Source organism: Lycium ferocissimum, chromosome 5 (assembly GCF_029784015.1).
Source record: "Lycium ferocissimum isolate CSIRO_LF1 chromosome 5, AGI_CSIRO_Lferr_CH_V1, whole genome shotgun sequence".
Classification (NCBI taxonomy): Eukaryota; Viridiplantae; Streptophyta; class Magnoliopsida; order Solanales; family Solanaceae; genus Lycium; species Lycium ferocissimum.
The window spans coordinates 1,615,597-1,640,608 of record NC_081346.1 but is presented as its reverse complement, the minus strand read 5'-3'; the positions used below and the strand labels follow the sequence as shown (position 1 = coordinate 1,640,608).

Here is a 25,012-nt window from a genome sequence, read left to right as displayed (position 1 = left end):
GTTATACGCTGGCGGCTAGCCTACCATCCGAGCTTGGGACTGGCCATGTACGAGCTTGGTTATGGTTGGCTATATGAATTCGCACTAATCATGTTTTTTCCATTTAAGCTTTATTTATGGTGTATTTATCATGAATTGGTCACGTTGACTGCTAACCTAATATAATCTTCCTCTATCGGAGCTTGGGACCAGCAATATGAGTAAAGCTGACACCTGCAACATTTTTCACTTGAAAAAGACGGAACATTTTTAGTAGTTTCTATAATTAAGCATCAGAAACTAGTAAGCCATAGAAGCAGGTGAAATAGTTCCTACAATGGTTACAAAAAAAGTACTAATAAAAAGTGAAAGATTGTTTATGGTAAGAAGAGAGTGTGGACCACCAATTACTGAAGTCCTACGTTGGGCTCGAACTTGACCCTTATACAAGTAGTTTACCAAATCGGAGACCCTCTGGCCTCTACGATGTAGCCAATCTCAAATTTCAATTATGTGAATGATGGTTTTAAAGCTGTAATATACATTAAATTATCTATTAATAGTTTGTCCTTTTTGGCAAATCTCTATTATTATTTGTTAGTTGGGGAATTTATATTCTGCAATTACTGAGCTATATGAGAAGCCTATCATTGGATTTTTTTAAAAAGAAGAAAAAAAGCTTTACTTTCCCCAAACATTTGTGCTAACAATAAGAACCACTACTACTTATATAATTTTTATTCATTGTAAAGCTATATATACTGATTTAAACTAATATAACAAGATTGAACGGACGGGAGCCTATATATTAGTAAAGGTCTAACAAAGCTCTTACAAAATGTAAAAAGCATATATCTCTGGTCCAGCTGTGTGCATTTATAACATTTCTTACGATATGTAGAGTGCAGTTCCATTCAAAGGCCTATTTCATCCCTAACATCTAACAGTGTTACGCGATTCAATAAGGGTCTTTGACATATATATACATCTTAAGGAGAAATATTTACGAAACGTGACGATAGTTTTATATTTACAAAACATAACATTACAAATCCTATACAAAACATGCTTTATATTTAAAAAAAAAAAAAAATTAAATTATTTTTTATTTTTTAAAAATCATTTTTTTAAAAAATATTTTTTTATTTTTTAAAAAAATATTATTTTTTTTTAATTTTTTAAAAAATTAATTTTTTTTTTTTGCTCAAAAACTTATGTATGAAAGTTGTATGAAATGTGTATATCTCGCTCAAGACTTAAAAGTTTGCTCAAAATTTAGTGTATGAAAAATGTATGAAATGTGTATGAAATGTGTATATCTCGTTCAAGGCTTAAAAATCCGCTCAAAATTGTGTGTATGAAAACAATATGAAATTTGTATCTTGCTCATGTCTTAAAATTTCGCTCACATTTTCATGTATAAAGTTCATGTTAGATTTACGTAAAATTAATACAACTACAACAACATTGTATATAACTTTGATACAACATTCAAGACTTAAAATAATCGCTCAAATTTTTGTGTATGAAATGTGTATATCTTGCTCAAGGCTTAAAAAGTTCGCTCAAATTTTATGTATGAAGAACGTATGAAATGTGTATATCTTGATCAAGGCTTAAACATTATGCTTAAAATTTTATGCATAAGAATGGTATGAAATGTGTATATCTTCCTCAAGACTTAGAATTTCATTCACATTGTTTGTATATAAATTTCATATTAGGTTTCTGAAAATTAATACAACTACAACAACATTGTAACAATTTTCATACAATATTCAAGGCTTAAAGTTTTCGCTCAAAATTTTGTATACGAAAATTATATTAAAAATTTTGCTCACACATACACATTTCATACAACTTTCATACATAGAAATATGAGGTAATTTTTTAAGCCATTGAGCAAAAAAAAAAAAAAATAATATTTAAAAAATATATATAAAAATTATTTTTTTTAAAAAAAAATATTTTTTTTATAAAAAATATATATATTTTCTGGAAAAAAAAAATAAAAAAACGAAAAATATATGAAAATCCGTCATATTTTGTAATATATCGTTATGTTTTGTAAATAAGGAAAACTATCGTTACGTTTCGTAAATATTTCTCCTTAACATATATATATACGTAGTTTGGGCATTCAATAATGCAACATAATTATATTAGCTGGTAAAAGCAAGAAATTCAGTTACCTACTCTAACCTCATGCTAGTACTCCATATAATAGTAAAGGCAAACATGTACTAAACAAATATGAAGTTGAAGTTAAAAACTAATTAGGAGGCGCCTATACTTATATTAAACACTCAAAAGTATCGTACGGAGGTACCCCATCAGAAACTGAGCAAATGTTTCAACTAGTTACACAATCAAGTAACTTTAAAAGCCAAATTACATGTAATTAGACAAAGACAACAAAAACTATTGAGAGGGTCAAGTTTTATATAGTCCGTGTATCAAACTAAAGTTATGATAATATTAAGTAATGGGTTCATCTGGATCCTTAATTTGAAAATACAATTTATAATGAGCTGCTTTAAAAGTTGAACCTACCAAGTTAAAATTCTGAATCCACATCCAATATGAAGTAGTTGAATTTTTGACATGTTGCACTTGACCTAAACTAATTTTGTTCACCAATCAATCAGCTTTAATTGAGCTTTTTTTCATAAGAAATTATGATTTTCTAAACTAGACGAACATTAACACACATTTATAGCTCATGAAAATGGAAGTTGTGAATTTAATTTGTTAAGCCAAAAAAGACCAACTTTAAGATACTGATTTTATAAATGATCATTTCCATGTTTCTCCAGACTGATATATGTAAAAAGCTGTTGGGTTTCATCTATTACTGAAAAATAAATAAATGCAAGTTTCCTTTTATTAACAAATTTCCAGCTGGCTGGATGGATATATGGAGGAAATAATAATAAGAATAGTGTAGAAGGTAGCTAGATCAGGAGGTAGCTAGCAAGAAATTCAAAAAGGTTAAAAAAAATTCATGTGAAATTTAATGTAGCAGGTTTCAGTTAAGGACTCCACCTCTACTACCTCTACCTCTATTCAATACATGATTCGCCTCCCGTTTCATGCTTGTTTTTTAAATTTTATTGTATGGGATTCATCTTCTGTGCTACAAAGACTATAGTATTAAAATATTAAATACGTTTGGTATTCATAAATTAATATTATGGGCAAGTGTACATATTTCTGAATTATATTCCTTCTAACTAACTAACTTACAGGTAAATATAATCATTAAGTGGCCGGTGGAAAACGGACATTATACATACCGTCCCGAAGAAAATTGAAAAAATAAATAATATGGACGAAAAAAAGTAAAAACAATTGGACTGACTGAAATTAAAGCTGTAGTGAACATGGAAAAACATATAATCTGCTATGCTAACTTGTATATGCAGAGACATGTGCCAACATTATGTATGGACATTATATCCTTCTAGATGTCAAGTTATCTTCTCAATCATGATTGACTGACAAAAACATCCTTCGAGAAGTTAGCTCTGTGTGAAATTTTAAAACATTCGAGGGTTCTTATTCGTCCTCCTAGATCTTTTGGCAAAAGTTCATTTTCAAAATGATTACTACTTCCTCTCCGTTTCGTGTTATATATCGGTGTTTGAAGAGTTTAAAAATAAAAACATATCAAAGTATTTTAAATAGAGGAGGAGTGAAGATCTGTAGTTGATGTGTGTTCCGAATTTCACCAAATTCATTCATTATTTTAGTTGCTGGATACATAATTAAATATTTATTAACAAGTTTTTTTAATACAAAATGTAAGATTTAAGCAAAATTACCGTATTATCCACGCTTCAGTTGGTAGTTTGAGCGTGTAGAGAGTGTTAGAGTGGGTGAAGACTTAGAGTCCCACATTAGTTTGGGAACGGACTGATGTTCTCCTTATATGAACTTGTGATTAATTCTTCCTTCAGTGAACAACTTTTGGGGTGAAGTTAGTAGAAATCATATCAGATATTGGCTCCCATATTAAGTTGTCACGCTCTCGTTGCCAGTCTAGGCCGGCGTGGGTGGGTTTGTTAGAGTGGGTTATAGTCTCTATTAGTTGAGGGAATGAATTGTGATCTCTTCTTATATGATCTTTATCAATCTTTCTGAAGAGTTAGCTTTTAGGGGTCCATAATATATCGAATGTCATATTAAAAGGAAAGGGAATATGTATACTTAAAACTCATATATATTTGTTTGTTGATGATAAGTATTATCATCTCGTATTGTTTCGAGATGATAAGTATTAGGTACATTAATTGAAGTTGGGTCGGAGGAACAGTGAATATTTTTACTAGGAGTAGAAGTCATTAATGTTTTTTACCCCTCTAGTTAACATGGTTAATTTTGTCAAAATATATATTTGTCTTATGTGGTGACATATATACATCTTTTACGCCATCAAATGTGAAATGAATCGCTTCTCACCACGTTTCCAGATGCAGCTGAAATTCATGGTGGCCCAAAATGAAAAAACAAAAAAGTTTTTTTTTTTTTTTTAAAAAAAAGCGCACACGTTCTCTTGTTTTATTTTTCCATTAATACTTGTCAGATTCCAAAATAAGGTCATTTAATGTTCCCAGCAACAGGAGAGGTATATATAACGATTTCTACTTTGTTTGTGTCATGATCAAATTAAACCATAAAATTCTTCATCATAAATATTATCCATAAAATACCGAGTCATACCTTACAAATAAGCGATTACTCCGTTTCGTAAATATCTGGGCCCTAGTTCGTTGTAAATTTGCACAGGTTTTGATTGTGAACGGAGTTAACTAATTAAAGTTATAGATTAAGTGATTACTGCATGCAGGGTTGTGTACTGTATGATATGGTCTGATTGCTGAATTAATAGCAAAATCAGTATTTTCACTAAATTAATTCAAAATATAAAACATAAACACAAGAAGAAACTAAGAGACTATATATATATATATATATATATATGAAATAATTTTAACATTATATATACCATATAATTTTTCGGCCTAAGGGATTTGGAATAACCCTTTTACGCACTGCAGCTCTGTTGTTTGAATAATAAAAAAATTATACGCAAGGCAATAGCAATTTGGTCAGACCTACTATTGCTACTTCTTCATTTAATTTCCTTTTTTACTAAATTTTATTGGCGGTGGATTACTGGATCTAGGTTGGGTGATGATAGAAGAAGGCAGCGAATGATGGTTTAATAATAATGGTGGCAAATGTGCAAGGTATATGAGTCAAACTTGAACGGATCGAAATGGATATCAAATCAACTAGAGGTAGATCAAGCATTTAATAACATTATGAGTTTGGATTCGAAATCCTATCACAAACTCATTTAATTTACTGGATGTTCATACTTATTTAGTGACCTTTGTAATGCATATGCATAAAAATTACTGGATTGGATATGCCCATAAAATTCCCTTCTCTTTAGTTTGTTGCTTTTTGAAGAAAAATAATAGTCACAACCTCATTTAATTTACTGGATGTTCATACTTATTTAGTGTACTTTGTAATGCATATGCATAAAAGTTACTGGATTGGATATGCCCATAAAATTCCCTTCTCTTTAGTTTCTTGCTTTTTAAAGAAAAATAATAGTCAATCCCACTTTACGCTCCTAACATTTAAGGGTTGGAAAACGATATTCCCTCCATATATTGAATGGGAATGATAATCCTCTTCTGCGGTATTTTCCGGTGAGATTTTTTTTAATAAAGATCTTTTTTTTCCTTTCTAGAATTAAATTACAAAAATGTAAAACCCTTATTATTGCCCCATTCACCTATTCCATAGAAAATAATGTACTTATCTTTTAGGATATAACAACTATGTGGAATAATTTGTTAATAAATTTCAAGTTATGTGGCGTTCGTTGTATCAATAACTTTTCATACCATATGTTAATAACAAATATTGTATCAATAATTTTTCTTCCCTAATTTTAATTGGTTGGACATAATTGGCATTTAAAGTTTTTGAAAAAAGATTGTAGAACTAAATTTTGAAAAATTGTTGGTTTTCTCTTCAAGATCTAAGCTATTCAGGACATATTTAGGACATCTTTCAGACCATTCAATACTTCTATTTAGGACATATATAAATTTCATTCAACGTGTGCATTTTATGCCAAATTACAAATTTTGGTAAAATTCTACTCTCCATTCCAATTGATATGAAAACTTTGACTAGACATAGAGTTTTTTAAAAGAACTTTTAAAATTTGTTGTCTACAATAAATTATAAATATTTTTATGATTATAAATCATCTTATTAATAGTGAAATGAAAATTTTAAAAATTAGATTACTCCCTCCGGTTCAAAACAAGTGTTTACTTAGCCTTTAGTACACCCTTTAAGAAAATGTTTACTTAGCCTTTAGTACACCCTTTAAGAAAATACTAACTCCTAGCTTGAAATTTATTTACAAATTATTCCAAGTAGTTGTTATTTCATAATAGATAAGTACAGTATTTTCAATGGAATATTTGAATGGAACAATAACAAGAGTTATATATTTTTGTAATTTAATTCTAGAAAGGAAAAAAAAAAGATCTTTATTAAAAAAAAAAAAATCTCACCTGAAAATATTACATAAGGGGGTTACCGTTCCCGTTCAATATGTGGAGGGGGTATTGTTTCCTAACCCTTAAATGTTAGGGGGATTAAGTGGGATTGACTCGAAAAATAATCCGAAAGCTAATTTATTTTCCTTTACATTACTCCGTTCCAATTTAAGTGTCATAGTTTGACTTAGGGGTGTTCAAATGAGACCGAAAAACTGATCCGAACAGGTAAACCGAGCCAAACCGACTTAATGAATCGAAAACCGGCTCGGTTTGGTTTGATTTGGTTTTAAATTTTGAAAATACCGATTAATATTTGGTTTGGTTTGGTGTAACATCAAAAAAAACCGAATCAAACCGATAAATACATACGTATTTAAAATATTGTGTTATATATATATATATATATATATATATATATATATATATCTTGCATGTTAATTAAAAAAAAATTCTATCTTCTTTATAATTTTGGTTCATTTCAAATCCAATACTTATTCAAATAATTAGAAAGAAAAGTCTAGCCCATTATCTTGGGTGGTGGTCTAATCCTGTTTCCCCCACTTTCTTAGGGGAATGAAGCTAAGAGCTTCTAATTTGTATAGTATTTGCTTGAATTTCCGGTTATGTCTCTGCTGCAGGGAGAGCGAGTAAAAACAAAATGGTTCTATAAGTGTAGGAGTAGGTTAAATATTTGATCCAATTTGGAGTTACTAGTCCCTCAAGCCTGGGGTCATATCTAATTCACGACTATCCAGTAATTCAAGGTAAACAACAAAATCTTTGTGCGTAACTTGAAGTCTTTAAACAAAAGAAGAAGTCCTTAAAGAAAAATGATAGGGAATGAATGTTTTAGCATTGATGTGAATGTGATACTGTTTTCACCATAGTTGTTGTATCTCATTTTTATTTTTTGCACCTTACTTGTATCAATTTCTTTGCATTATAAAATACTTCCTTAAAAACCGCAAAATCCGAACCAACCCGATAAAGCCAACAAAACCGAAACTGATTGAATTTATACTATAATGGTTTGGTTTGAATATCAAAAAAACCCGATTTAATTGGTTTGGTTTGGTTTTAACCAAAAACCGAGTCAAACTAGACTTTGACTAATCAAAGAGTTTAAGAAATAAAGAGAGGTTTTTGAATTTTATGGTCCTAAATTAAAGATTCGTAAAAAGTAATGAACTGTCCTTTGAATCTTGTGGTTATAAATCTGCATGTAGGATGTTTAAATTGTTAACTTACTAATTATAGAAAGAGACACTATTTTTGAGACAGACCAAAAAGGAAAGTAAGACACTTAAAACTGAAACGGAGGGAGTATTAGTTTAATTAGTGACTCCAAATTTACATAATTCATAATCTCTAAACTTAATGTTATGTTTTTGGGTTGAATTGTGTTTCGATCCAATATTTTGATTGCTCATTTTAGGTCAATTCAACAAACGAATCGATCATTACACAACCGTTTAAACTTGTGCAAGTTGGTGTAGTAAAATCTGTATCGATTCCTCTAGCAGTATACAAGCCTTCCTCAACAAAGTCAAGTGTCAACTGACTTTATTTTATCTTACAAAAATAAAAATAAAAACTTGTGTGTCATCTTACTAATATATGGACAAATTTTTACGTCTCAATGCTTTTAACAGCCAGTACATAGATATGAGTGAGCTGTCCATCCAAGTAAATGATCAGAGGGTATAGACGGAGAAGATAAAAGTACAAAACAATCGAACGGCCAATATGCATTGATGATACAGTCTAGCAGTTGGCATTGATTTCGCCATTAATGACCTCTTGGGTTAGAGTTTATGTGGCATTTAATACTTTCGTCCCGAAGAAAAAAAACAAATACTACTGCTAACCATCTTTACTTCTCTTTTTTCTTAGATGAGCTCGTCATTATTATTGCTAGCTAACAAAATAGTAGTAATATATTACGTTGTTTCATACAATAGCTATTAATGCTAGCTAGCTAGTAGCGGATATACAGAATACAGTGGTGAGTATATACGTATATACATTAGTACTAGTGCAATATGTTTATATATAGAGTGTACACAAAAACAAGGCCAACCAGAAGAAGCCACATAGAGAAAAGCTTGAGGTGGGAGAAACTGCAAGCTGCTTCTCCTGCTGAGTTTTGTTAAATTATTTTTTTTAACTTAATTTGCTCTGAAGTTTGTCTGAGGTCAATGGCTGTGGTTGGTCGTGTGCCTGTGATTTTGAAGCTTCTTCTCTCTTTAATTCTATGTCTCCACTTTAACTCTTTTAGCACTCTCACTCAAGGTATGATGATCCATTTCCTTTGTTTTCTTTTTCTCTCTCTTTTTCTTGACCCTTTTTGTTCGGGGAAATCGAGGTGGTCGGTATGAAATACTATAAGAATTCTCGTAAAAGATCATCGATCTTCACTTTTCACTTGTTTAATTTCTCTACTCTTCTTTTGTGGTGGACTGGTGGGTAATTAATTACTATATAAACATCATTTCTGGTACTACTTCCATTTTCTTTGTTTTGTTTTGTTTTGTTTTGTTTTCTTCGCCATGCTCAGCTCAGTGGCTCTATTCGCCTCCTTTCTTGCAATTCTTGTTTTTTCCTCTCAGTTCTGATAATGGATTTATTGATCATAGATACACACAAAAGAAAATGGAAAAAGATTAAGCAAGAAGATTGAAAGAAAACGAGGCTAAGTTGCATGATTTGTTGTTAAATCTCCATTTTTCGAGTTCCCAACAATCTTATCAGTCCAAACTAAAGATTTCTGATTATTTTTGTTTATTTAATATATTTTCAGGTGCTTTGTTATTGCTTTCCGTAATTAATGTTAATCTTACTCGCAACAGATTCAAGATTTAAATTTGATAAAGTTTATTTTTTATATTTTTACCATTAAATGCATTGCAATCTTGCAATTGTGTGTTCATATTTTAAATTTCAAAATATATTAAAATATAATTAGTACATAATTTATACTAGTATATATTTACGCATTGCACTTTTGCATCCGTCAACCCCTGATTGCGTGTACGTACATTAAATTAAGAAAGAGAAAGGAAAAGATAGAATAAGAAAGAAGACTAGACTAGCAATTGCATTTTTAGCACAACATTTTTGTTTCTATTTTCTAACAATTGCAGGCATTTTGTAAAAACCCACAGCAGCAGGCAAATGGGAACCGTGGCAAGATAGATATCCATTCATAAGAGAAGCAAGTACATTCTCATCATCATCATCATCATCATCAGATGCTAATTATAACAAACCTTACGACTATATAATAGTTGGAGGTGGCACAGCTGGATGTCCCTTGGCAACAACTTTGTCACAAAACTTTAGTGTCTTATTGCTGGAAAGAGGAGGAGTTCCATTTGCAAATGGAAATGTGTCATTCATGAAAAATTTCCACATCTCTTTGGCTGACACTTCACCTGCTTCTGCTTCTCAATTCTTCGTCTCTACCGATGGTGTCTTTAATTCGAGGGCTAGAGTTTTAGGTGGTGGCACTTCCATTAACGCCGGTTTTTACACTCGTGCTGGCCCAAGGTATGTGTACTACACTTATACATTGTCTTATTATGAATAATAAAAAAAAAAATTAATAACAAAGATTGCGTTAATCTGTCGTTAAATAGTTATTCGCTAATAGAATTTTCCAAGAATTAATCTGTAGTTGAAAAGGATTAATGACAATTTTTTTATTGTGGGGCGATGGGTGTTAATTGTCGCTAATTCCTACATAATTTTTGTTTATAGTGATGGGTACGTATAGTATAAAAAATTTGTTACACAATTTGTGCATTAATATGTTGTAATAGGTCATTTAGTACCTTATTTTTAGGTGAGTAATCCCTATTTATTTTAGGCGATTACATGTAATTTTTCTTGAGTTTATATTTTATGCATTGACCGTTTGAATTTCTTTACACCATCAAATTTAGTTATTAAGTCTTCGTATTAATCTTGATATTGTAAAATATATAGAAGATTGATTAATGGCCTAATATAAACAGAGCTAATAGTGAGTGTATTTAATTTGAACTTTTTTATGCGACTTGATATATACAGCATAAAATTTGAGTAATATATAATTAAACTTTATTATTATATGTTTTTAGACATTTTTTCTCTTGGCTAAATGCTCTTTTTACTACATCTTGAAGTTTATTTTTAAGAAAGAAAATAAAGGGCCAAATAGGATCTTAGTAGCAAATAGGATAACTATTCAGGGAAGGGAGAGTAGTTCTTATCATCATAGAGAACAATATGTTCGAAAGCCTAATTTTGGGAATTGGTCGGTGAATAATGAACTCCCAACTAGAAAACTGAAATCAGCATGTGGTTTTTAGTGGAAACAACAAATTTTGGTCATGTTATTGTAGTAAATACTTTGTCTTATTTTTGGTAAGCTCGTCAAGACATCTACCCATCCAGTGTGCACTCACGTTATGCCAACTGTATTGGTTCTTTGGACCAAACAGAAAAAAAAAAAAAAAAAAAGTAGTGGTTCTCACTTTCTCTAGAACTAGCCCTCTCACTTTATTTTATTTTTTAAGAAAAGAGAAAAAATGAAACGAAAAAAACAATGGAAAAATGACCAAAATGTGTTACTATTAGACTAAGCTTATTTAATAAATGAAAATGATCGAATTAATTGAGATAAAAATTAATCAGTGATTTAAAGGGTTTTATAAAGTGAAACACAAAGAGAAACTTCCTTAGTATGTCAATTTGTCATTATCAAAAGTATGAGTACTACTTTTAACGAGCCGTTACCATCACCTAAATGCTTTATGATTCAATTAATGCGTACATTTATATACCGGACTAAGTACACGACCTTACCAAACATGATTTAGACTTCCAAAAAAAAACTCAAACTACAATTATGTTTTGTATCGACTTGATGAGTTGTCGAGTGAGACCAAAATATACGACCCATTACAAACTTTCTTTTAGTTATATGGCATATTTCAAATTGTAACTGATTATATTATTTTGTACCATTTCCTCAAAATATGGTGGGGATTGACCTTGTTAGCTAGCCCCGTTTAATCACCTTGAGAAACTGTTAAGTACATATTTAAGTTATATACACCATCATGTAAGTTATTCTATACCATCATGTAAGTTATTCTATACCATCATACCATCTTTATCTGCTGTAGGCATGTAATATATAGTGTTTTTAAGATTAAATGTCCAGACTTACCTATAAATCCTTTAGGTAACTTGATAGTATAAAAAAAATAAAAAAAATAAGAGACTCTTCTCGTTTAGCTTTTTGTGGATGTGAAGCTTTAAGACATTGTCCTTTATCAACTACAGTATAACTATTTAAGATAACCTTTGAATATTTGAGAGTTGAGACGTGTGATTTCTGTCTATCTTAGTTCTTGGCCATGAAATAAAGATTTGGTGGGGAATACACACAAATATTTAAAGACAAAGCAGAAATTGAGTGTATAATGGTAAATACCTCGAAATTGAGCCCACTGCCTACTTTAAACAGCCAACTACCAAACTTATATAGTCATTTATTATCAATGACAATAAATTTAAGCTCCCTCTTTATGATGTTTATTCCGTACTGTTTAAGCATAAATGGTTTGTGAATCCAAATATGAAACAGAGAAGTAAAGTAGGTGCACAAACAATTGATGTCTTGTCCTAAATCCTAATGCTAGCGTGCAATGTACTCCCTCCGTCCCATATTAGTTGTCCACCTTACTAAAAATATCCGTCTCATATTAGTTGTCCACATTACTAAAAATATCCGTCCCAAAATACTTATCCATTTATAAAATCAAGATAAAATTAATTAAAATTTTCCTATTTTGACCGTAACATTAAATGTTTTTTTTTTAAATAATTAATATTGATTAGAGAGCAATTTATTGGAGAGGTACAGACAATATTATAAAAGTACGCTTTTATTTTTGATTTCTTAAAGGGCGTATAAAGGGGAAAGTGGACAAGTAATATGGAACGGAGGATGTAAATGTTGAAAGTTATTCCCTCTTGTCCAAAATATTACTCCCTCCATTCCACAATAAGTGGTGTTTTAGGGTTTTCATTTTATTTCAAAATAAGTGAGTGTTTTAGGATTCCAAGAAGAAATTGATCTTATTCTTCCAAATTTATCCTTATTTATAATCAAGAATCATTAAATAGCTTTTCTTTTTCTAGGCATTAATTAAGGGTAAGTTAGTAAAAACACTCATAATTTTCTAAGAGTAAATAATTTCTTAAGGGGTGTGCATAAGCTAAAAACATCACTTATTATGGAATGGAGCTAGTGTTTTGACAAGCTAAATCTGGTTCAAAAGATGACATTTATAAAACAATAAGTCATTTATTATGTTTTTCCTTCAAAATCTACCCTTACTGAGTGGAGTAGCAATTAAGTGTTTAAGCAGTGGTTAAAGTAGTTTAGACAAATACTCTTTATGTTCAAGGTTATTTCATGTCTTTCTTAAGCGGTTGTAAAAATTTTGAAAGTAGATAGTATGCACTGGGGTACCAGGTCGAATCGACCTTTAGTGGCCTACTTTTGACGAGAATTTAATCCATTTAGACTTTAGAGTCCTTTTACAGTCACATCTCTCTATAACAATCTTCATCTATAACGAAATTTCACTATACAAATGAGTTTTCTTTGGAACTAATTTTTTATATTATGTTATATTATACGTTCTCTATAACAACATTTTACTATAGCAGTCAAAATATCCGGACAAATAATGTTATTATAGAGACATTTGACTATATTTTTATTTCTTTTCTTGTGTTGATGCGGCGGCTAGAGGACTAAGTAGTACAGACTACAGAGTCACAGTTGTTGTGTTAATACAAATTGATTGCAGATAATACATGTGTTGATGCTATGATTTTCTTGAACTTGCAGTTACATCAACAAAGTAGGTTGGGATTCTAAATTGGTGAATGAATCATATCCTTGGATTGAGAAACAAATTGTTCATAAACCAAAATTGGCTCCATGGCAAGAAGCAGTAAGGGAGAGTCTTCTTGAAATTGGTATCTCACCTTTCAATGGATTCACTTATGATCACATCTATGGAACCAAAGTTGGCGGGACCATATTCGACCGATTCGGCCGTCGTCACACTGCAGCTGAACTACTTGCCTCTGCTAATCCCAAGAAGCTTGATGTTTTGGTGCATGCCACTGTTCAAAAGATTGACTTTGATACATCAGGTACTTAATGCAAAACAATCTAATACAATCAAACCTCTTTATAACAACATCGTTTGGTCTGATATTTTTTGACTGCTATAGCAATATTGTTATAGAGAACATATAATATAACATAACATGAAAGATCGGTTTCACAGAAAACATGGTTGTTATAGTGAAATATTGTTACAGAGAGGTCTCACTTATGCACAGTCCATAACACAGATTTGCTTAATAGTACTATTAACCGAATTGAAATAATTATGTAGGAAGGAAGCCAAGGGCAGTGGGAGTCATTTTCAAAGATGAAAATGGGAACCAACACAAGGCATTTCTTTCAAAGAGGAAAGGAAGTGAGATTATAGTGTCATCTGGTGCAATTGGGAGCCCTCACATTTTGATGCTTAGTGGAATTGGACCAAAGGCCGAGTTGGAAAGGTTGAACATCCCCGTGGTGCTTGCCAATAAGTACGTCGGTCATGGCATGTCCGACAACCCCTTAAACACGATCTTCGTCCCCACAAATAGGCCCGTAGAACAGTCACTGATTCAGACTGTAGGCATTACTAAAGTGGGAGTCTACATTGAAGCTAGTAGTGGATTCGGACAGTCTGGAGATAGCATTCGTTGCAACCACGGAATCGTTTCGGCTGAGGTTCGTAGCAATGTATTAATTTTATCAATTACAGTCAATTTGGATTGTTGTTTTTCATTGTTTCATAATGTATAGTTTATTGTTTGGTTTGACTATATTGTAGTACATAATTGATAAGTTTACTGAAATCCATTTAGAGCCTGTTTGGATTAGCTGAATAAAAGTAGCTTGTAAGAACTTGAGCTTACAAGCACTTTTGAAGTGCTGGAGCTGAATTTAAAAATAAGTTATTACGTGTTTGGCTAGAAATGCTATAGCTGAAAATAAGCAGTTGATGTGTTTGGTGGAAAATGCTGATAAGGACAACCTTTGTTAAAATGACAAAAATACCCTTAATCATGGTTTTCCTAACTTTGTGTCTACATTTTGGAATAACCAGATTGGGCAACTGTCCACTGTTCCTCCAAAGCAGAGAACACTTGAAGCAATGGAAGCATACCGAAGAAGCAAGAAAGACATTCCACACGAGGCGTTTATGGGAGGTTTCATTTTAGAAAAGATAGCAATGCCTTTGTCAAGAGGGAACATCAGTCTGGTGACTACCAATCCGGACGACAACCCTTCCATCACCTTCAACTATTTCAGCCATCCACGTGATTTAAAACGATGTGTAGATGGAATACGCATTGTGGAGAAGATCGTGAAATCCAAACACTTCACCAACTACACACAGTGTGACAAAGAGACACTGGACAAGCTCCTTAACATGAGTGTCCAAGCTAATGTTAACCTTATACCAAAACACACTAATAACACAGAGTCTTTAGAACAGTTCTGCAAAGACACTGTGATCACGATATGGCATTACCATGGTGGGTGTCAAGTTGGCAAGGTGATCGCCCCCGATCACAGGGTTCTTGGTGTTCATAGGCTCCGTGTCATTGATGGTTCCACATTCAAAGATTCGCCAGGCACTAACCCTCAAGCCACGGTGATGATGATGGGAAGGTAAGACCATAATTAGAATACAAATTCCATGAGAAAAAATAACTCCTTCTATTTTATTTTATATGACACTCTTTCCTTTTTAATCTGTTCCAAAACAATGATACTTTTCTATATTTAGAAATTCTTTAACTTTAAAATTTTCAATTTTACCCTTAATAATGTTAGTATAGACATAAAAATGTGATGGCATCAGTAACACCACAAGTTCTACTGGTACTTTTGGTACGTGCTACAATGTTTCTTTCTTAAACTCCTTTCGTAGTCAAATACCGTCATATAAAATGAAACAAAGGGAATACTACTTGACCGAATAGCTAATTGTTTCGTACTTTTTGTCCCATTGATGCAGGTACATGGGAGTGAAGATTCTAAGAGAGAGATTAGGAAGAGCAGCTGGTTTGTAAAGACTTAGACAACTTTGAAGTAGAAGAGAATTAGACCTATTCTTTTAGTTTGTTTTGTTGAGGTGTTGTTGAAACAAGTGGAAAGGATTTGCTTCTTTTTTTAACTAACTGTGGTTTTTTGCCATTCTAATTCTTAGCAAGCAGTAATGTGTAGTCTGTCAAGATTGGCTTGCCATTGAAAAAAGGAGTTTCTGTATGCGTGTGTGTGGAGTTGGAAATTGGAACTTTTTGTGCTGTTGTGTTCACACTGTAATATGTATGAAATGCATGCTTAATTAATATATAAACCTTGCATCTATATTCTTATCTCTAGCTATCACTCTTTTTGTATAGAGTCGGTGCAGAGAACTTGAACTCTTTTTGTATAACTCGTTTCATGCATTTGACTCGACTTGCAAGATTCATCCTTGCCTAACTATTTCATATCTAAAATGAACATGAAACAACTCAAACAATAGCAATTAGGTTCATAAGGAAAATAGCAATGAGAGCTCAATTTTTTCAAACTCTGATGAAACTAGATAATTTAATTGCATCAGGATTCAAGAAACTGGAAACAAACAAGTTTTAAGTGGTTAACATTACTCTAGCTAAATGAAATGAGTTATAAATTCTTGTATCACAATCTGTCAAGAAAGACCAAGGCTCTTACAATTTTGGTTTCTCCTTTGGGAAATGAAAGGAATCTAGATTTATATAGATACAAAGGGTCCCTCTTTCTATAGTAAGTAATGGTTCACAAAAAGAAGAGAAAAGGACCAAAATCATACATTATGTTTGGGTTTGGATCAAAATCATACACATTCTTTCACATGGAGCACTAATAGTACATTATATTTGCATAAGTGGTGCACTTTTAGTCAAACTCCCAAATATTTTTTTAGAAATTTAACGGAAAAGAACAAAAATGCCCCTGAACTTTTAGAAAAGGTATAAAAATACCCTTTATTCATTTATTTTGCTAAAACTACCCCTCAATTCAACTTTTTGTCTCATTTATTCCCCTTGACTAACGGACAACACTAATTTTTTTTTAAAAAAATATTTAAATTGCACATGACATTTTATTACTGAAAAATTGATTTATTTTTTTAAAAAGAAATCTGAAAAATCGTTATTTGTAGAATAAGAAAAAATAATTTTTCAACATCCGTTTCTTTAAAAAACAAATGTAGTAAGCCTTTTATATATATATATATATAAAAAAAAAAAACGATTTAATTGGATTTTCATTAAAACATGTGAAATTTTTTTAAATTTGGAAAACTTTTTTTTAACGAGTAAAAAACCCCATTTTTTTTTAGAAAATTCAATTTTTAAATCTGAAAAACTGATTGTTTTTTTAAGTAAAATGTGCAAAACTAATACTCCATAATTTTCTTCTAGATTTAAAAAAAGATAGTTTTCTGGTTTTTTTTTTAAACACAGTTTTTCCATAAAAAAATTTAATTTTTTCAGATTTTTATAAAAATCCAGTTTTTCACATTTTGAAAAGGAAAAAAAATTAGTGTTGTTCGTTAGTCAAGGTTTTATTCGTTAAAAAAAAGTTTTCCAAATTTTAAAAAATTTCACATATTTTAATGAAAATCCAATTCTGTTTTATATATATATATATATATAAAAGGCTTACTACATTTGTTTTTTAAAGAAACGGGTGTTGAAAAATTATTTTTCCTTATTCTACAAATAACGATTTTTCAGATTTCTTTTTAAAAAAATAAATAAATTTTTCAGTAATAAAATGTCATGTGCAATTTAAATATTTTTTTTAAAAAAAAATTAGTGTTGTCCGTTAGTCAAGGGGAATAAATGAGCCAAAAAGTTGAATTGAGGGGCAGTTTTAGCAAAATAGATGAATAAAGGGTATTTTTATACCTTTTCTAAAAGTTCAGGGGCATTTTTGTTCTTTTCCGGTTAATTTCTAAAAAAATATTTGGGAGTTTGACTAAAAGCACCACTTACGCAAACATAACGTACTATTAGTCTTCCATGTGAAAGAATATGTATGATTTTGATCCAAACTCAAACATAATGTATGATTTTGGTCCTTTTCTCACAAAAAGAACAAGGAAAAAAGGAAAACAGACAAAAAGAATGATTAGAATACTTTCTGAAAATAGACTCAATGATTGGAATACTTTCTGAAAATAGACTTCAAATATAAGCACGAACTTTTCATATTAAAAAAAAAAAAAAAAAAAAGGAAGTACAAAGTTTTAGTCTGACATTGAGTTTTGCACTTAAAGTGGAGAGGCAGTACATAAAATAGATATCTTAAATCATCTAGCACTGAAAATGCCACAAATTATCAGGTTCAAAGCTTCTTATGGTAATATCTACAAACAAAATAATAACAGCAATTTTATGTTCTGATATAATATAGGACTTTATGGCTGTTGCTAAAAATTCTCATCATGTCTTTGATGAAAAACTGTGTTCACTCATGCTGCCACTTGAAAGAACTCTCAACCTTTGCCAGAAATTCCTTTTTCTTCCCATTTTCAAAGGGGCAGAATTGAATTGCCTCCTAACAGACTCAGATTCAAGATTTCCATATCTAGCTGATGCACTCTTTAATTCTGAAGCTGATAATTCCATTTCGACATTTAAAGGAGAATCAAAACCTGGAAATGATTTATGGACTACTGAAGCGTCTGTAACAGAAAATTCCCCGTGGCTGCAACTCCGTGACATAGGCTCTCGTGTTTCATCAAACTCATCACACACCAATTTCAAGGCTTGAACCACTTCTCCCATGAAAGGGCGGTGCGATACTTCTGGCTGTACACACATTGATGCTATTGCTGCAACTTTGCTGATACTATCCAATGGGATATCAGACTCTATAGCTGGATCTATTATTGTTTCTAAACCTTCCTTCATTGTCAGGAGCGGACGAGCCCAGGATACAAGATTTTCTTGACCTGGAGGCTGTGATAAATCCACAGGCTTTCGTCCGCTCAGGAGCTCAAGGAGAACTACACCATAGCTATAAACATCACTTTTCACCAGGAGATGGCCAGTCATTGCATATTCTGGAGCTAGGTAACTGCAGCAAAATATTAGCAAAAGTTAGGTACAAGCCAAAATCATATGTTAGGATTCTTTGCCGTGTTGCTTATTAGTAGAGGCGGATACAATAAAAGTCTAATAGGTTTAACTGACCTCAGTATTCTTTACACGGAGTATAAAAATATATGCAAAATACAATAATTTTTTTTGGCAAATACTCCCTCTGTCCCAATTTATGTGAAGGTATTTGACTTGGCACGGAGTATAATAATGAAGGAAGACTTCTGAACCTTGTGGTCCACAATGAGTCATACATATTAGTGTGGTTATAAATCAACTCATTAAGGTAAAATGGGGAGTTTAAAGTTAAATGTTACTAAATATAGAAAGGTGTCATTCTTTCTTACACTAACTAGAAAAGAAAGAGTGTCACATAAATTGGGACAGAGGGAGTATTAAATGTTGAACCCCGTAATTTTGAATCTGCTTCTGCTTATTAGCGATGCTAGCAAAAGTACGATACGTCAGAAAATTTCTCCGAATGAAAGAGAGCATACCCAAAAGTGCCCATCACATGCGTGGATATATGTTTGTTTCCCTCATCCAGTGCTGATCTAGCCAAGCCAAAATCTGAAACTTTTGGTGTAAAATCATGTTCTAGCAAGATGTTACTAGCCTTGAAGTCCCTGTGTATTACACGAGGGCTCGAGTCCTCGTGCAGATAGGCCAATCCTCGAGCTGCACCTAATGCAATCTTCATTCTTGCATACCAATCAAGAGGAGAAGCCTCTTTATCCATTCCTGAAAGAGAAAAAGAGAAACCAAAAGTACTTATTCAAGCGAACATTTAACGTAATGAAATATAAGTCTTGGTGAATTCATTTGACAGATATGTACCAACCATGTAAATGTGATTCTACACTCCCGTTAGGAACAAGTTCATAGACAAGGCAGCGACAATGTTCCTCTGTGCAAATACCTATCAATTTGACCAAGTTTCTGTGATGCAGCCTACTAAGCATCTCAACTTCTGCCAAAAACTCACGGCTTCCCCGCCGATCATCTCTTTTTAAAACCTTAACTGCTACTTTCCTTCCATCATCAATGGTTCCACTATACACGAGTCCAAAACCTCCTTCACCGAGAACCCTTGAAGTGTTGAAGTTGTTAGTTGTTCTCTCTATATCGTTTGTACTGAAAATTTTCGCACTTCCTGTGTAAGCTAAAATACTAGAACTGAAGGACATTGATTTTGAGCTGGGCCTACTTCCCAAAAGCGTAGATCCAGCACCACCTGTTCAGTATGCATTCATCATTTCTAAGATGATTCTATGTAACGGCTTAAAGAAAAATAGGCCAAATCGCAGTTATCTGCATTTGCTATTTACAGTCAAGCTTCTCAATAACGTCATTTGTTCTGATATTTTTTTGGCTGCTATAGCGAAATGCTGTTATAGAAACATATAATAACACAAGACATGTAAGATCATTTCCACAGAAAACATGACTGTTCTAATAATATGTCGTTGGAGAGGATGACTGTTATAGAGAGATCTGACTGTCCTATATTTCGGACATTGCAATTTCTATCAGTAGAGTTTACCTGATGTTTTACCCTGAGAGGAAATTAAAATATGTGGAGGTTGCTCAGGTGATTGAGAACAACATCCGCGCTTAAACAAAAGAAGCCAGATAGATCCCACGCACACAACAAAGGCTGTGAATGATGAAAGGACAATCACAATGATCATATTTCTAGCTATCCCTTTCTTTCTCATTCTTGACACATCTACACCCAGAGGTTTGATTGTCCTTCCATCATTTCCATTGCCAGGATAGACTGGTAGATCATCAATAGTAGCACTGCTCGAATGATGTGAAGGCGGAGAAGGTGGTAACCCTGCAAAAGAATCAACTTCATAAGAACTCAAGCAAAGAATATCATGGTGGAATCCACAAAGATCAGACTAAATTATTAATGGTACAAATTGACAACCTGGATAATGGACATAAACCATCTCATAGGCACCAAAATCTGTAGACTTTATGAACACCGCCCTCTTCCAGAACTTCTGATAAATTGTAAAAGCAGTGGTGTAATCAAATTTTCCATCAGTAGGAACCAAGTTGATGTGTACAATTGTTTTCTCAAGCTGTTGATTGGCTGCATTAGCTCCCATAATGCGTACTTGGCTCCTGTTTAGGGAAACACCAGCAGCAATTTCCCTGGCTAACTCAGATACCAAAGGAAAGAAGGTATAGAGTGTGACGTTGAGGCGCACCGCTACTTGCATGGGCCATACACAGCCACATGGTGATCCAGGAGGCGTGTAGGTCAACGGCTCAGTGCATGTCAAAGAACTACAATCTAATAATCATACATTTTACTTAATCAAAAATGATAAATAAAGGAAATTGAAAGAACATTAATAACAATTTTGTGGTCTTGGCTGAAGTTCCAATGCCAATGGAATTAGTTAGAAGAGTAATTGGTCTTGAATAGCGAGCTAAACGCACTTGTCTATGCAGAAAAATGTATTATGTGCCTCACACAGCTGACACTAGCTGTATGAGGCTTAATTGTCTGACAAAAAAGTGTACCCAAGGCTTGCGGACCCAAAGATGTAAGATTTGGGTCCACTTTTTTGTGAGGCAAAAAGAAGCCTCACACAACTAGTGTCAGTTGTGTGAGGCACATAATAAAGTTTCTCGTCTACGTACCTTGATTGGGAGGCGGTGGTGGCAGCGTCATAACAGGTAAAGGTGGTGCTCTCGGTTTCTTTCCTTTTATAGATGAACTCGTCGGTGATATTGTGGGAACTGACAACAATAAGACGAATCAGATAATCAGTATTTTTTAAGCATTACCTGTTATTACAAATAAGAAAAGAGATGATGCATAGTATTACAATTTATATACATACTTCCCGAGTGACTAGGTTGGATTATCGGTGACGGTACAGGTGCCCAACTTATTGAAGAAGGCACAGGAGACGCGAATGGAGAGATTGAAGGCCCTATATGTTATAAGAAGAGAAAAATATAGTCACTTTTGTAGGCAAAACATTGGACCATCCAAATATATACTTTACTGGATCTATTTTCTATTTACAAGACCGAAGGCAATACTTTTTTAGAATAGCTTACCTGACCAGCTTGGACTGGGTGGATGAAGGCGATCATATGGTTTATGTGTAAAGTCACTGTGTTTGTTTTTCCTGTGATGGTGCCAAATAGAGGAGATTGAAGGTGCGGATGCAGAACTGTGTATTTGCTTTCGGCCAGAATTCCTAAAATGTGGTGAAGTTAAAGGTGCTTCCGCATGATTAGATGGTTCAAAGATCTTGTGCTGATAAGTAGCTGCAGAAGAAAATCTGGACTATCAGGTTTTTGCTAACTTCAAAATTTAAATAGTTCTAGCTACTTAAAATACCTTTACTTGGATGATGATATGGCTGTGGAGCACTGAGAAACGTGTCATGTCTCGTCCAAGAAGTTGGAGCGGGCGACAAATCTGCAATGTGTATGCAATGCAACAACATATCAAGAGATCTGCTAATCAGGAGATATCTATAACATTTTACATAATTCTGGGCAGGGTGGAAAATAAGCTATGACAATAGCTTTTATCATTTTCAGGTTGACACACATATTTGAATACCGAATGTTGGGTTATAATATCATAGAGATAAGCTTTCGGAGGCCTTCAGTAAATTAAGATACACGAGTGCCAACGTATGAAGAGCATGAAAAAAATGCATCAAATTGAAGAAATCTAAGAGATCAAACGCATACAAAGGGAAAGAATGTCACCTTCTTGTAGAAGGGATAGACGCGATCCTGTATTTCTCTGGAAACTAAGATCAATTCGCCCGTCTTTGAAAATGAAAAATGTAGAAGCTGTTGTTTTCAGTGAATGTAGGTCAAATCCTGCCATGGCAATACATCTACTCAATAACTCTGGAGTACTCATACAAAAGTAGATCATAACTTCATATTCAATACATCCTAGAGTCATGCATTGCATTTTGTCATGCATTGCATTTTCTCCAACTTCTTTTTTTCTTTTCCTTTGATATCTTAAAAAGAAAGAAAAAACTACTCCCTTAACTACAAGTCCAGAAGCAGACAGGAGCACCTACAGGTTCATCTGAACTCATTACACAAACAATATATGTGTGAAAAACTAAGTACTCAACGAATTTTAAACTTAACGAGTTTAGTGCTAAGGTTGAACTCATAAAGTTTAAATCTTTGATCAGCCTCTGACTACAACAAGCACAATTACTCATTCTAACCTTCTTTCATTGGAAGAGTAGACTCATAGTCAAAGCCCTTGCTCAAACAATCAAGAATTGCATTATTAACACAAAATCAACGAAATTCAACCAGAAACATAACTATATAAGCATAGTTGGAACAAATGCATATATCAATCAAGTTCAAATTTAAGTTACAAACTTGGCGAAGGTAATGTGATCACAATATGGTACCTGCAGATAATTGAACTGAAAAAACACTTAGAATCATCAAGAATTTCAGCAACTTGAAATTCTGCAGCAACCCCATTTTCCTCCTCAACAAAAATGCAGAGAGGATCAAATTACAGAACCATTCATTTGTCTATCAAGAATGAATTTCAACCAAGAATTTGAATGGGAACTGTACTATTTAGTACAATGTGGTTAGAAAGAACATGATCATATGTTCAAAAGGACTACAAAAATACAAGTGTCTTTAGCTTATGCAAATGAGACCGAAAAATGGTACCATCAACAACCCTGTATAAGTTAGGTGGGGAATAAGTAGTAATAAAACCACAAAATCTCTCAGATTTTTTTATATTCTTGGAATGAAAAAAAAGTCATAAAATGAGTAACTAAAGATTGTTAAAACTGATCAAAGCAAAAAAAAAAATAATAAAAAAAAGAACTACACTAGGGGGTTGATCCAGAAAAGAACTAAAGCTAAAGCAAGAGAGACACTGTGAAAGGAAAAAGCTCCCTTCTTTTCTCGTGGGGATGAAAGAAGACAGAAGAAAATATTCTTCTTTGAAAATTATATTCATAGATCCATTTGACATGATTTGTTTAATTGAAAATTAGTAAACATTGAAAATCTTTCAGTCGAAATTGTTGACATATTGTTCAAGTGGAAAGCCACCTCCATTCTACTGACTTTAGTTTTTAATGCTCTGACAACAGTGTAAATAATACTAGTAGTATATACTAAGTTTTATGAGCTTTGATATACAGTCACCCGATAGTTTTGCTGGTAACCTGCGAAATTATGAGGGATGCTGTAGTTATGCACTCACACTTAATCAAGTTATGCACAAACTGATCAGAGCGTCACATAAAAGTAATAATATTAGGTCGCCCTCCATATCAAGTATAACATGAAAAATAAAATAATAATTTATTATAATAGTTAAATTATAGTGAATAATATTAAATTATTTATATTTTTAATCCTTCGCAGGTTCCATCATTAAGAGGTAATGGTCCACTTGCAGTGACATTTTCAACTCACTAACTTGGAAAGATTAGTCTTTGATTTGTAAAGATTCTTATCTTACTTAATTACGCTCTAGGGCAACTAACTGAGTTTGGTAAAAGGTAGTGTCTTTTCCACCTTTTACTTTTTATACTTTTTGAATTGAAAGCAGCGAATAACATAATGCCCCACGTTACCTACGTGATTGGATTTTGATCAATTATTTATCATATATCAATCCACCATGATCTTTTAGATAATACAAAATTAATAATTACTCAATTGTCAATACTAGTAGCTGCTTCAATTCCACTCATTTCCCATTTACATGTAACTCATTTTCAACTTTTTTCCCTAACATCATCAATACACCAATCTTAAAGTTGGAAGAGTTTTTAAATGAACTTTTGTTTCTTTTTCTAATCGTTGCTTTCAAGTCAGGTTGTACATGTCTCGATTATTCAATTTGGTATATGTTACCTTCAATCATAGACTGATCCGAGATTTAAACTTGAAAAATTCAATCTACTTTTGAAATTATACGTCAAACTTTTGATATTTATTACTCTCTCCGTTCCAAAAAGATTGTCCTCTTTTGACTTGGCACAAAGTTTAAAAAATAAATGAAGACTTTTGAAATGTGTGGTCCAAAATAAGTCTTAGATATTTGTGTGGCTGTAAATCATCTCATAAAGTTAAATTATTTCTAAATATAGAAAGGG

The 25,012-nt window shown here is 32.5% G+C and overlaps 2 protein-coding genes across 3 annotated transcripts; one reads left to right on the top strand and one right to left on the bottom strand.

Annotated features, from left to right (window-relative positions):
• The first annotated feature begins 8,467 nt into the window (after positions 1 to 8,467).
• LOC132055345 (protein HOTHEAD-like) lies at positions 8,468 to 16,088 on the top strand. 2 transcript variants are annotated; one of them, XM_059447118.1, is made up of 6 exons: positions 8,468 to 8,867; positions 9,743 to 10,124; positions 13,486 to 13,796; positions 14,045 to 14,430; positions 14,810 to 15,378; positions 15,728 to 16,088. In XM_059447118.1, the coding sequence occupies exons 1-6, from the start codon at positions 8,774 to 8,776 to the stop codon at positions 15,780 to 15,782; spliced, it is 1,797 nt and encodes a 598-aa protein (XP_059303101.1). In that variant the 5' UTR covers positions 8,468 to 8,773; the 3' UTR covers positions 15,783 to 16,088. The 2 variants fall into 2 exon arrangements, with proteins under 2 accessions (XP_059303101.1, XP_059303100.1); XM_059447117.1 differs by having other exon boundaries at positions 8,470 to 8,867; positions 9,740 to 10,124.
• A 1,897-nt stretch (positions 16,089 to 17,985) lies between these two features.
• Positions 17,986 to 24,004, bottom strand: LOC132055344 (receptor-like serine/threonine-protein kinase ALE2). The gene is made up of 11 exons (XM_059447116.1): positions 23,288 to 24,004; positions 22,608 to 22,724; positions 22,228 to 22,308; positions 21,942 to 22,154; positions 21,719 to 21,811; positions 21,516 to 21,614; positions 20,791 to 21,162; positions 20,398 to 20,694; positions 19,696 to 20,088; positions 19,352 to 19,595; positions 17,986 to 18,831 (listed from the first exon to the last, which is right to left on the bottom strand). Exons 1-11 carry the CDS (start codon positions 23,361 to 23,363, stop codon positions 18,195 to 18,197), a joined length of 2,622 nt encoding a protein of 873 aa, XP_059303099.1. The 5' UTR covers positions 23,364 to 24,004; the 3' UTR covers positions 17,986 to 18,194.
• Between the last annotated feature and the right edge of the window lie 1,008 nt (positions 24,005 to 25,012).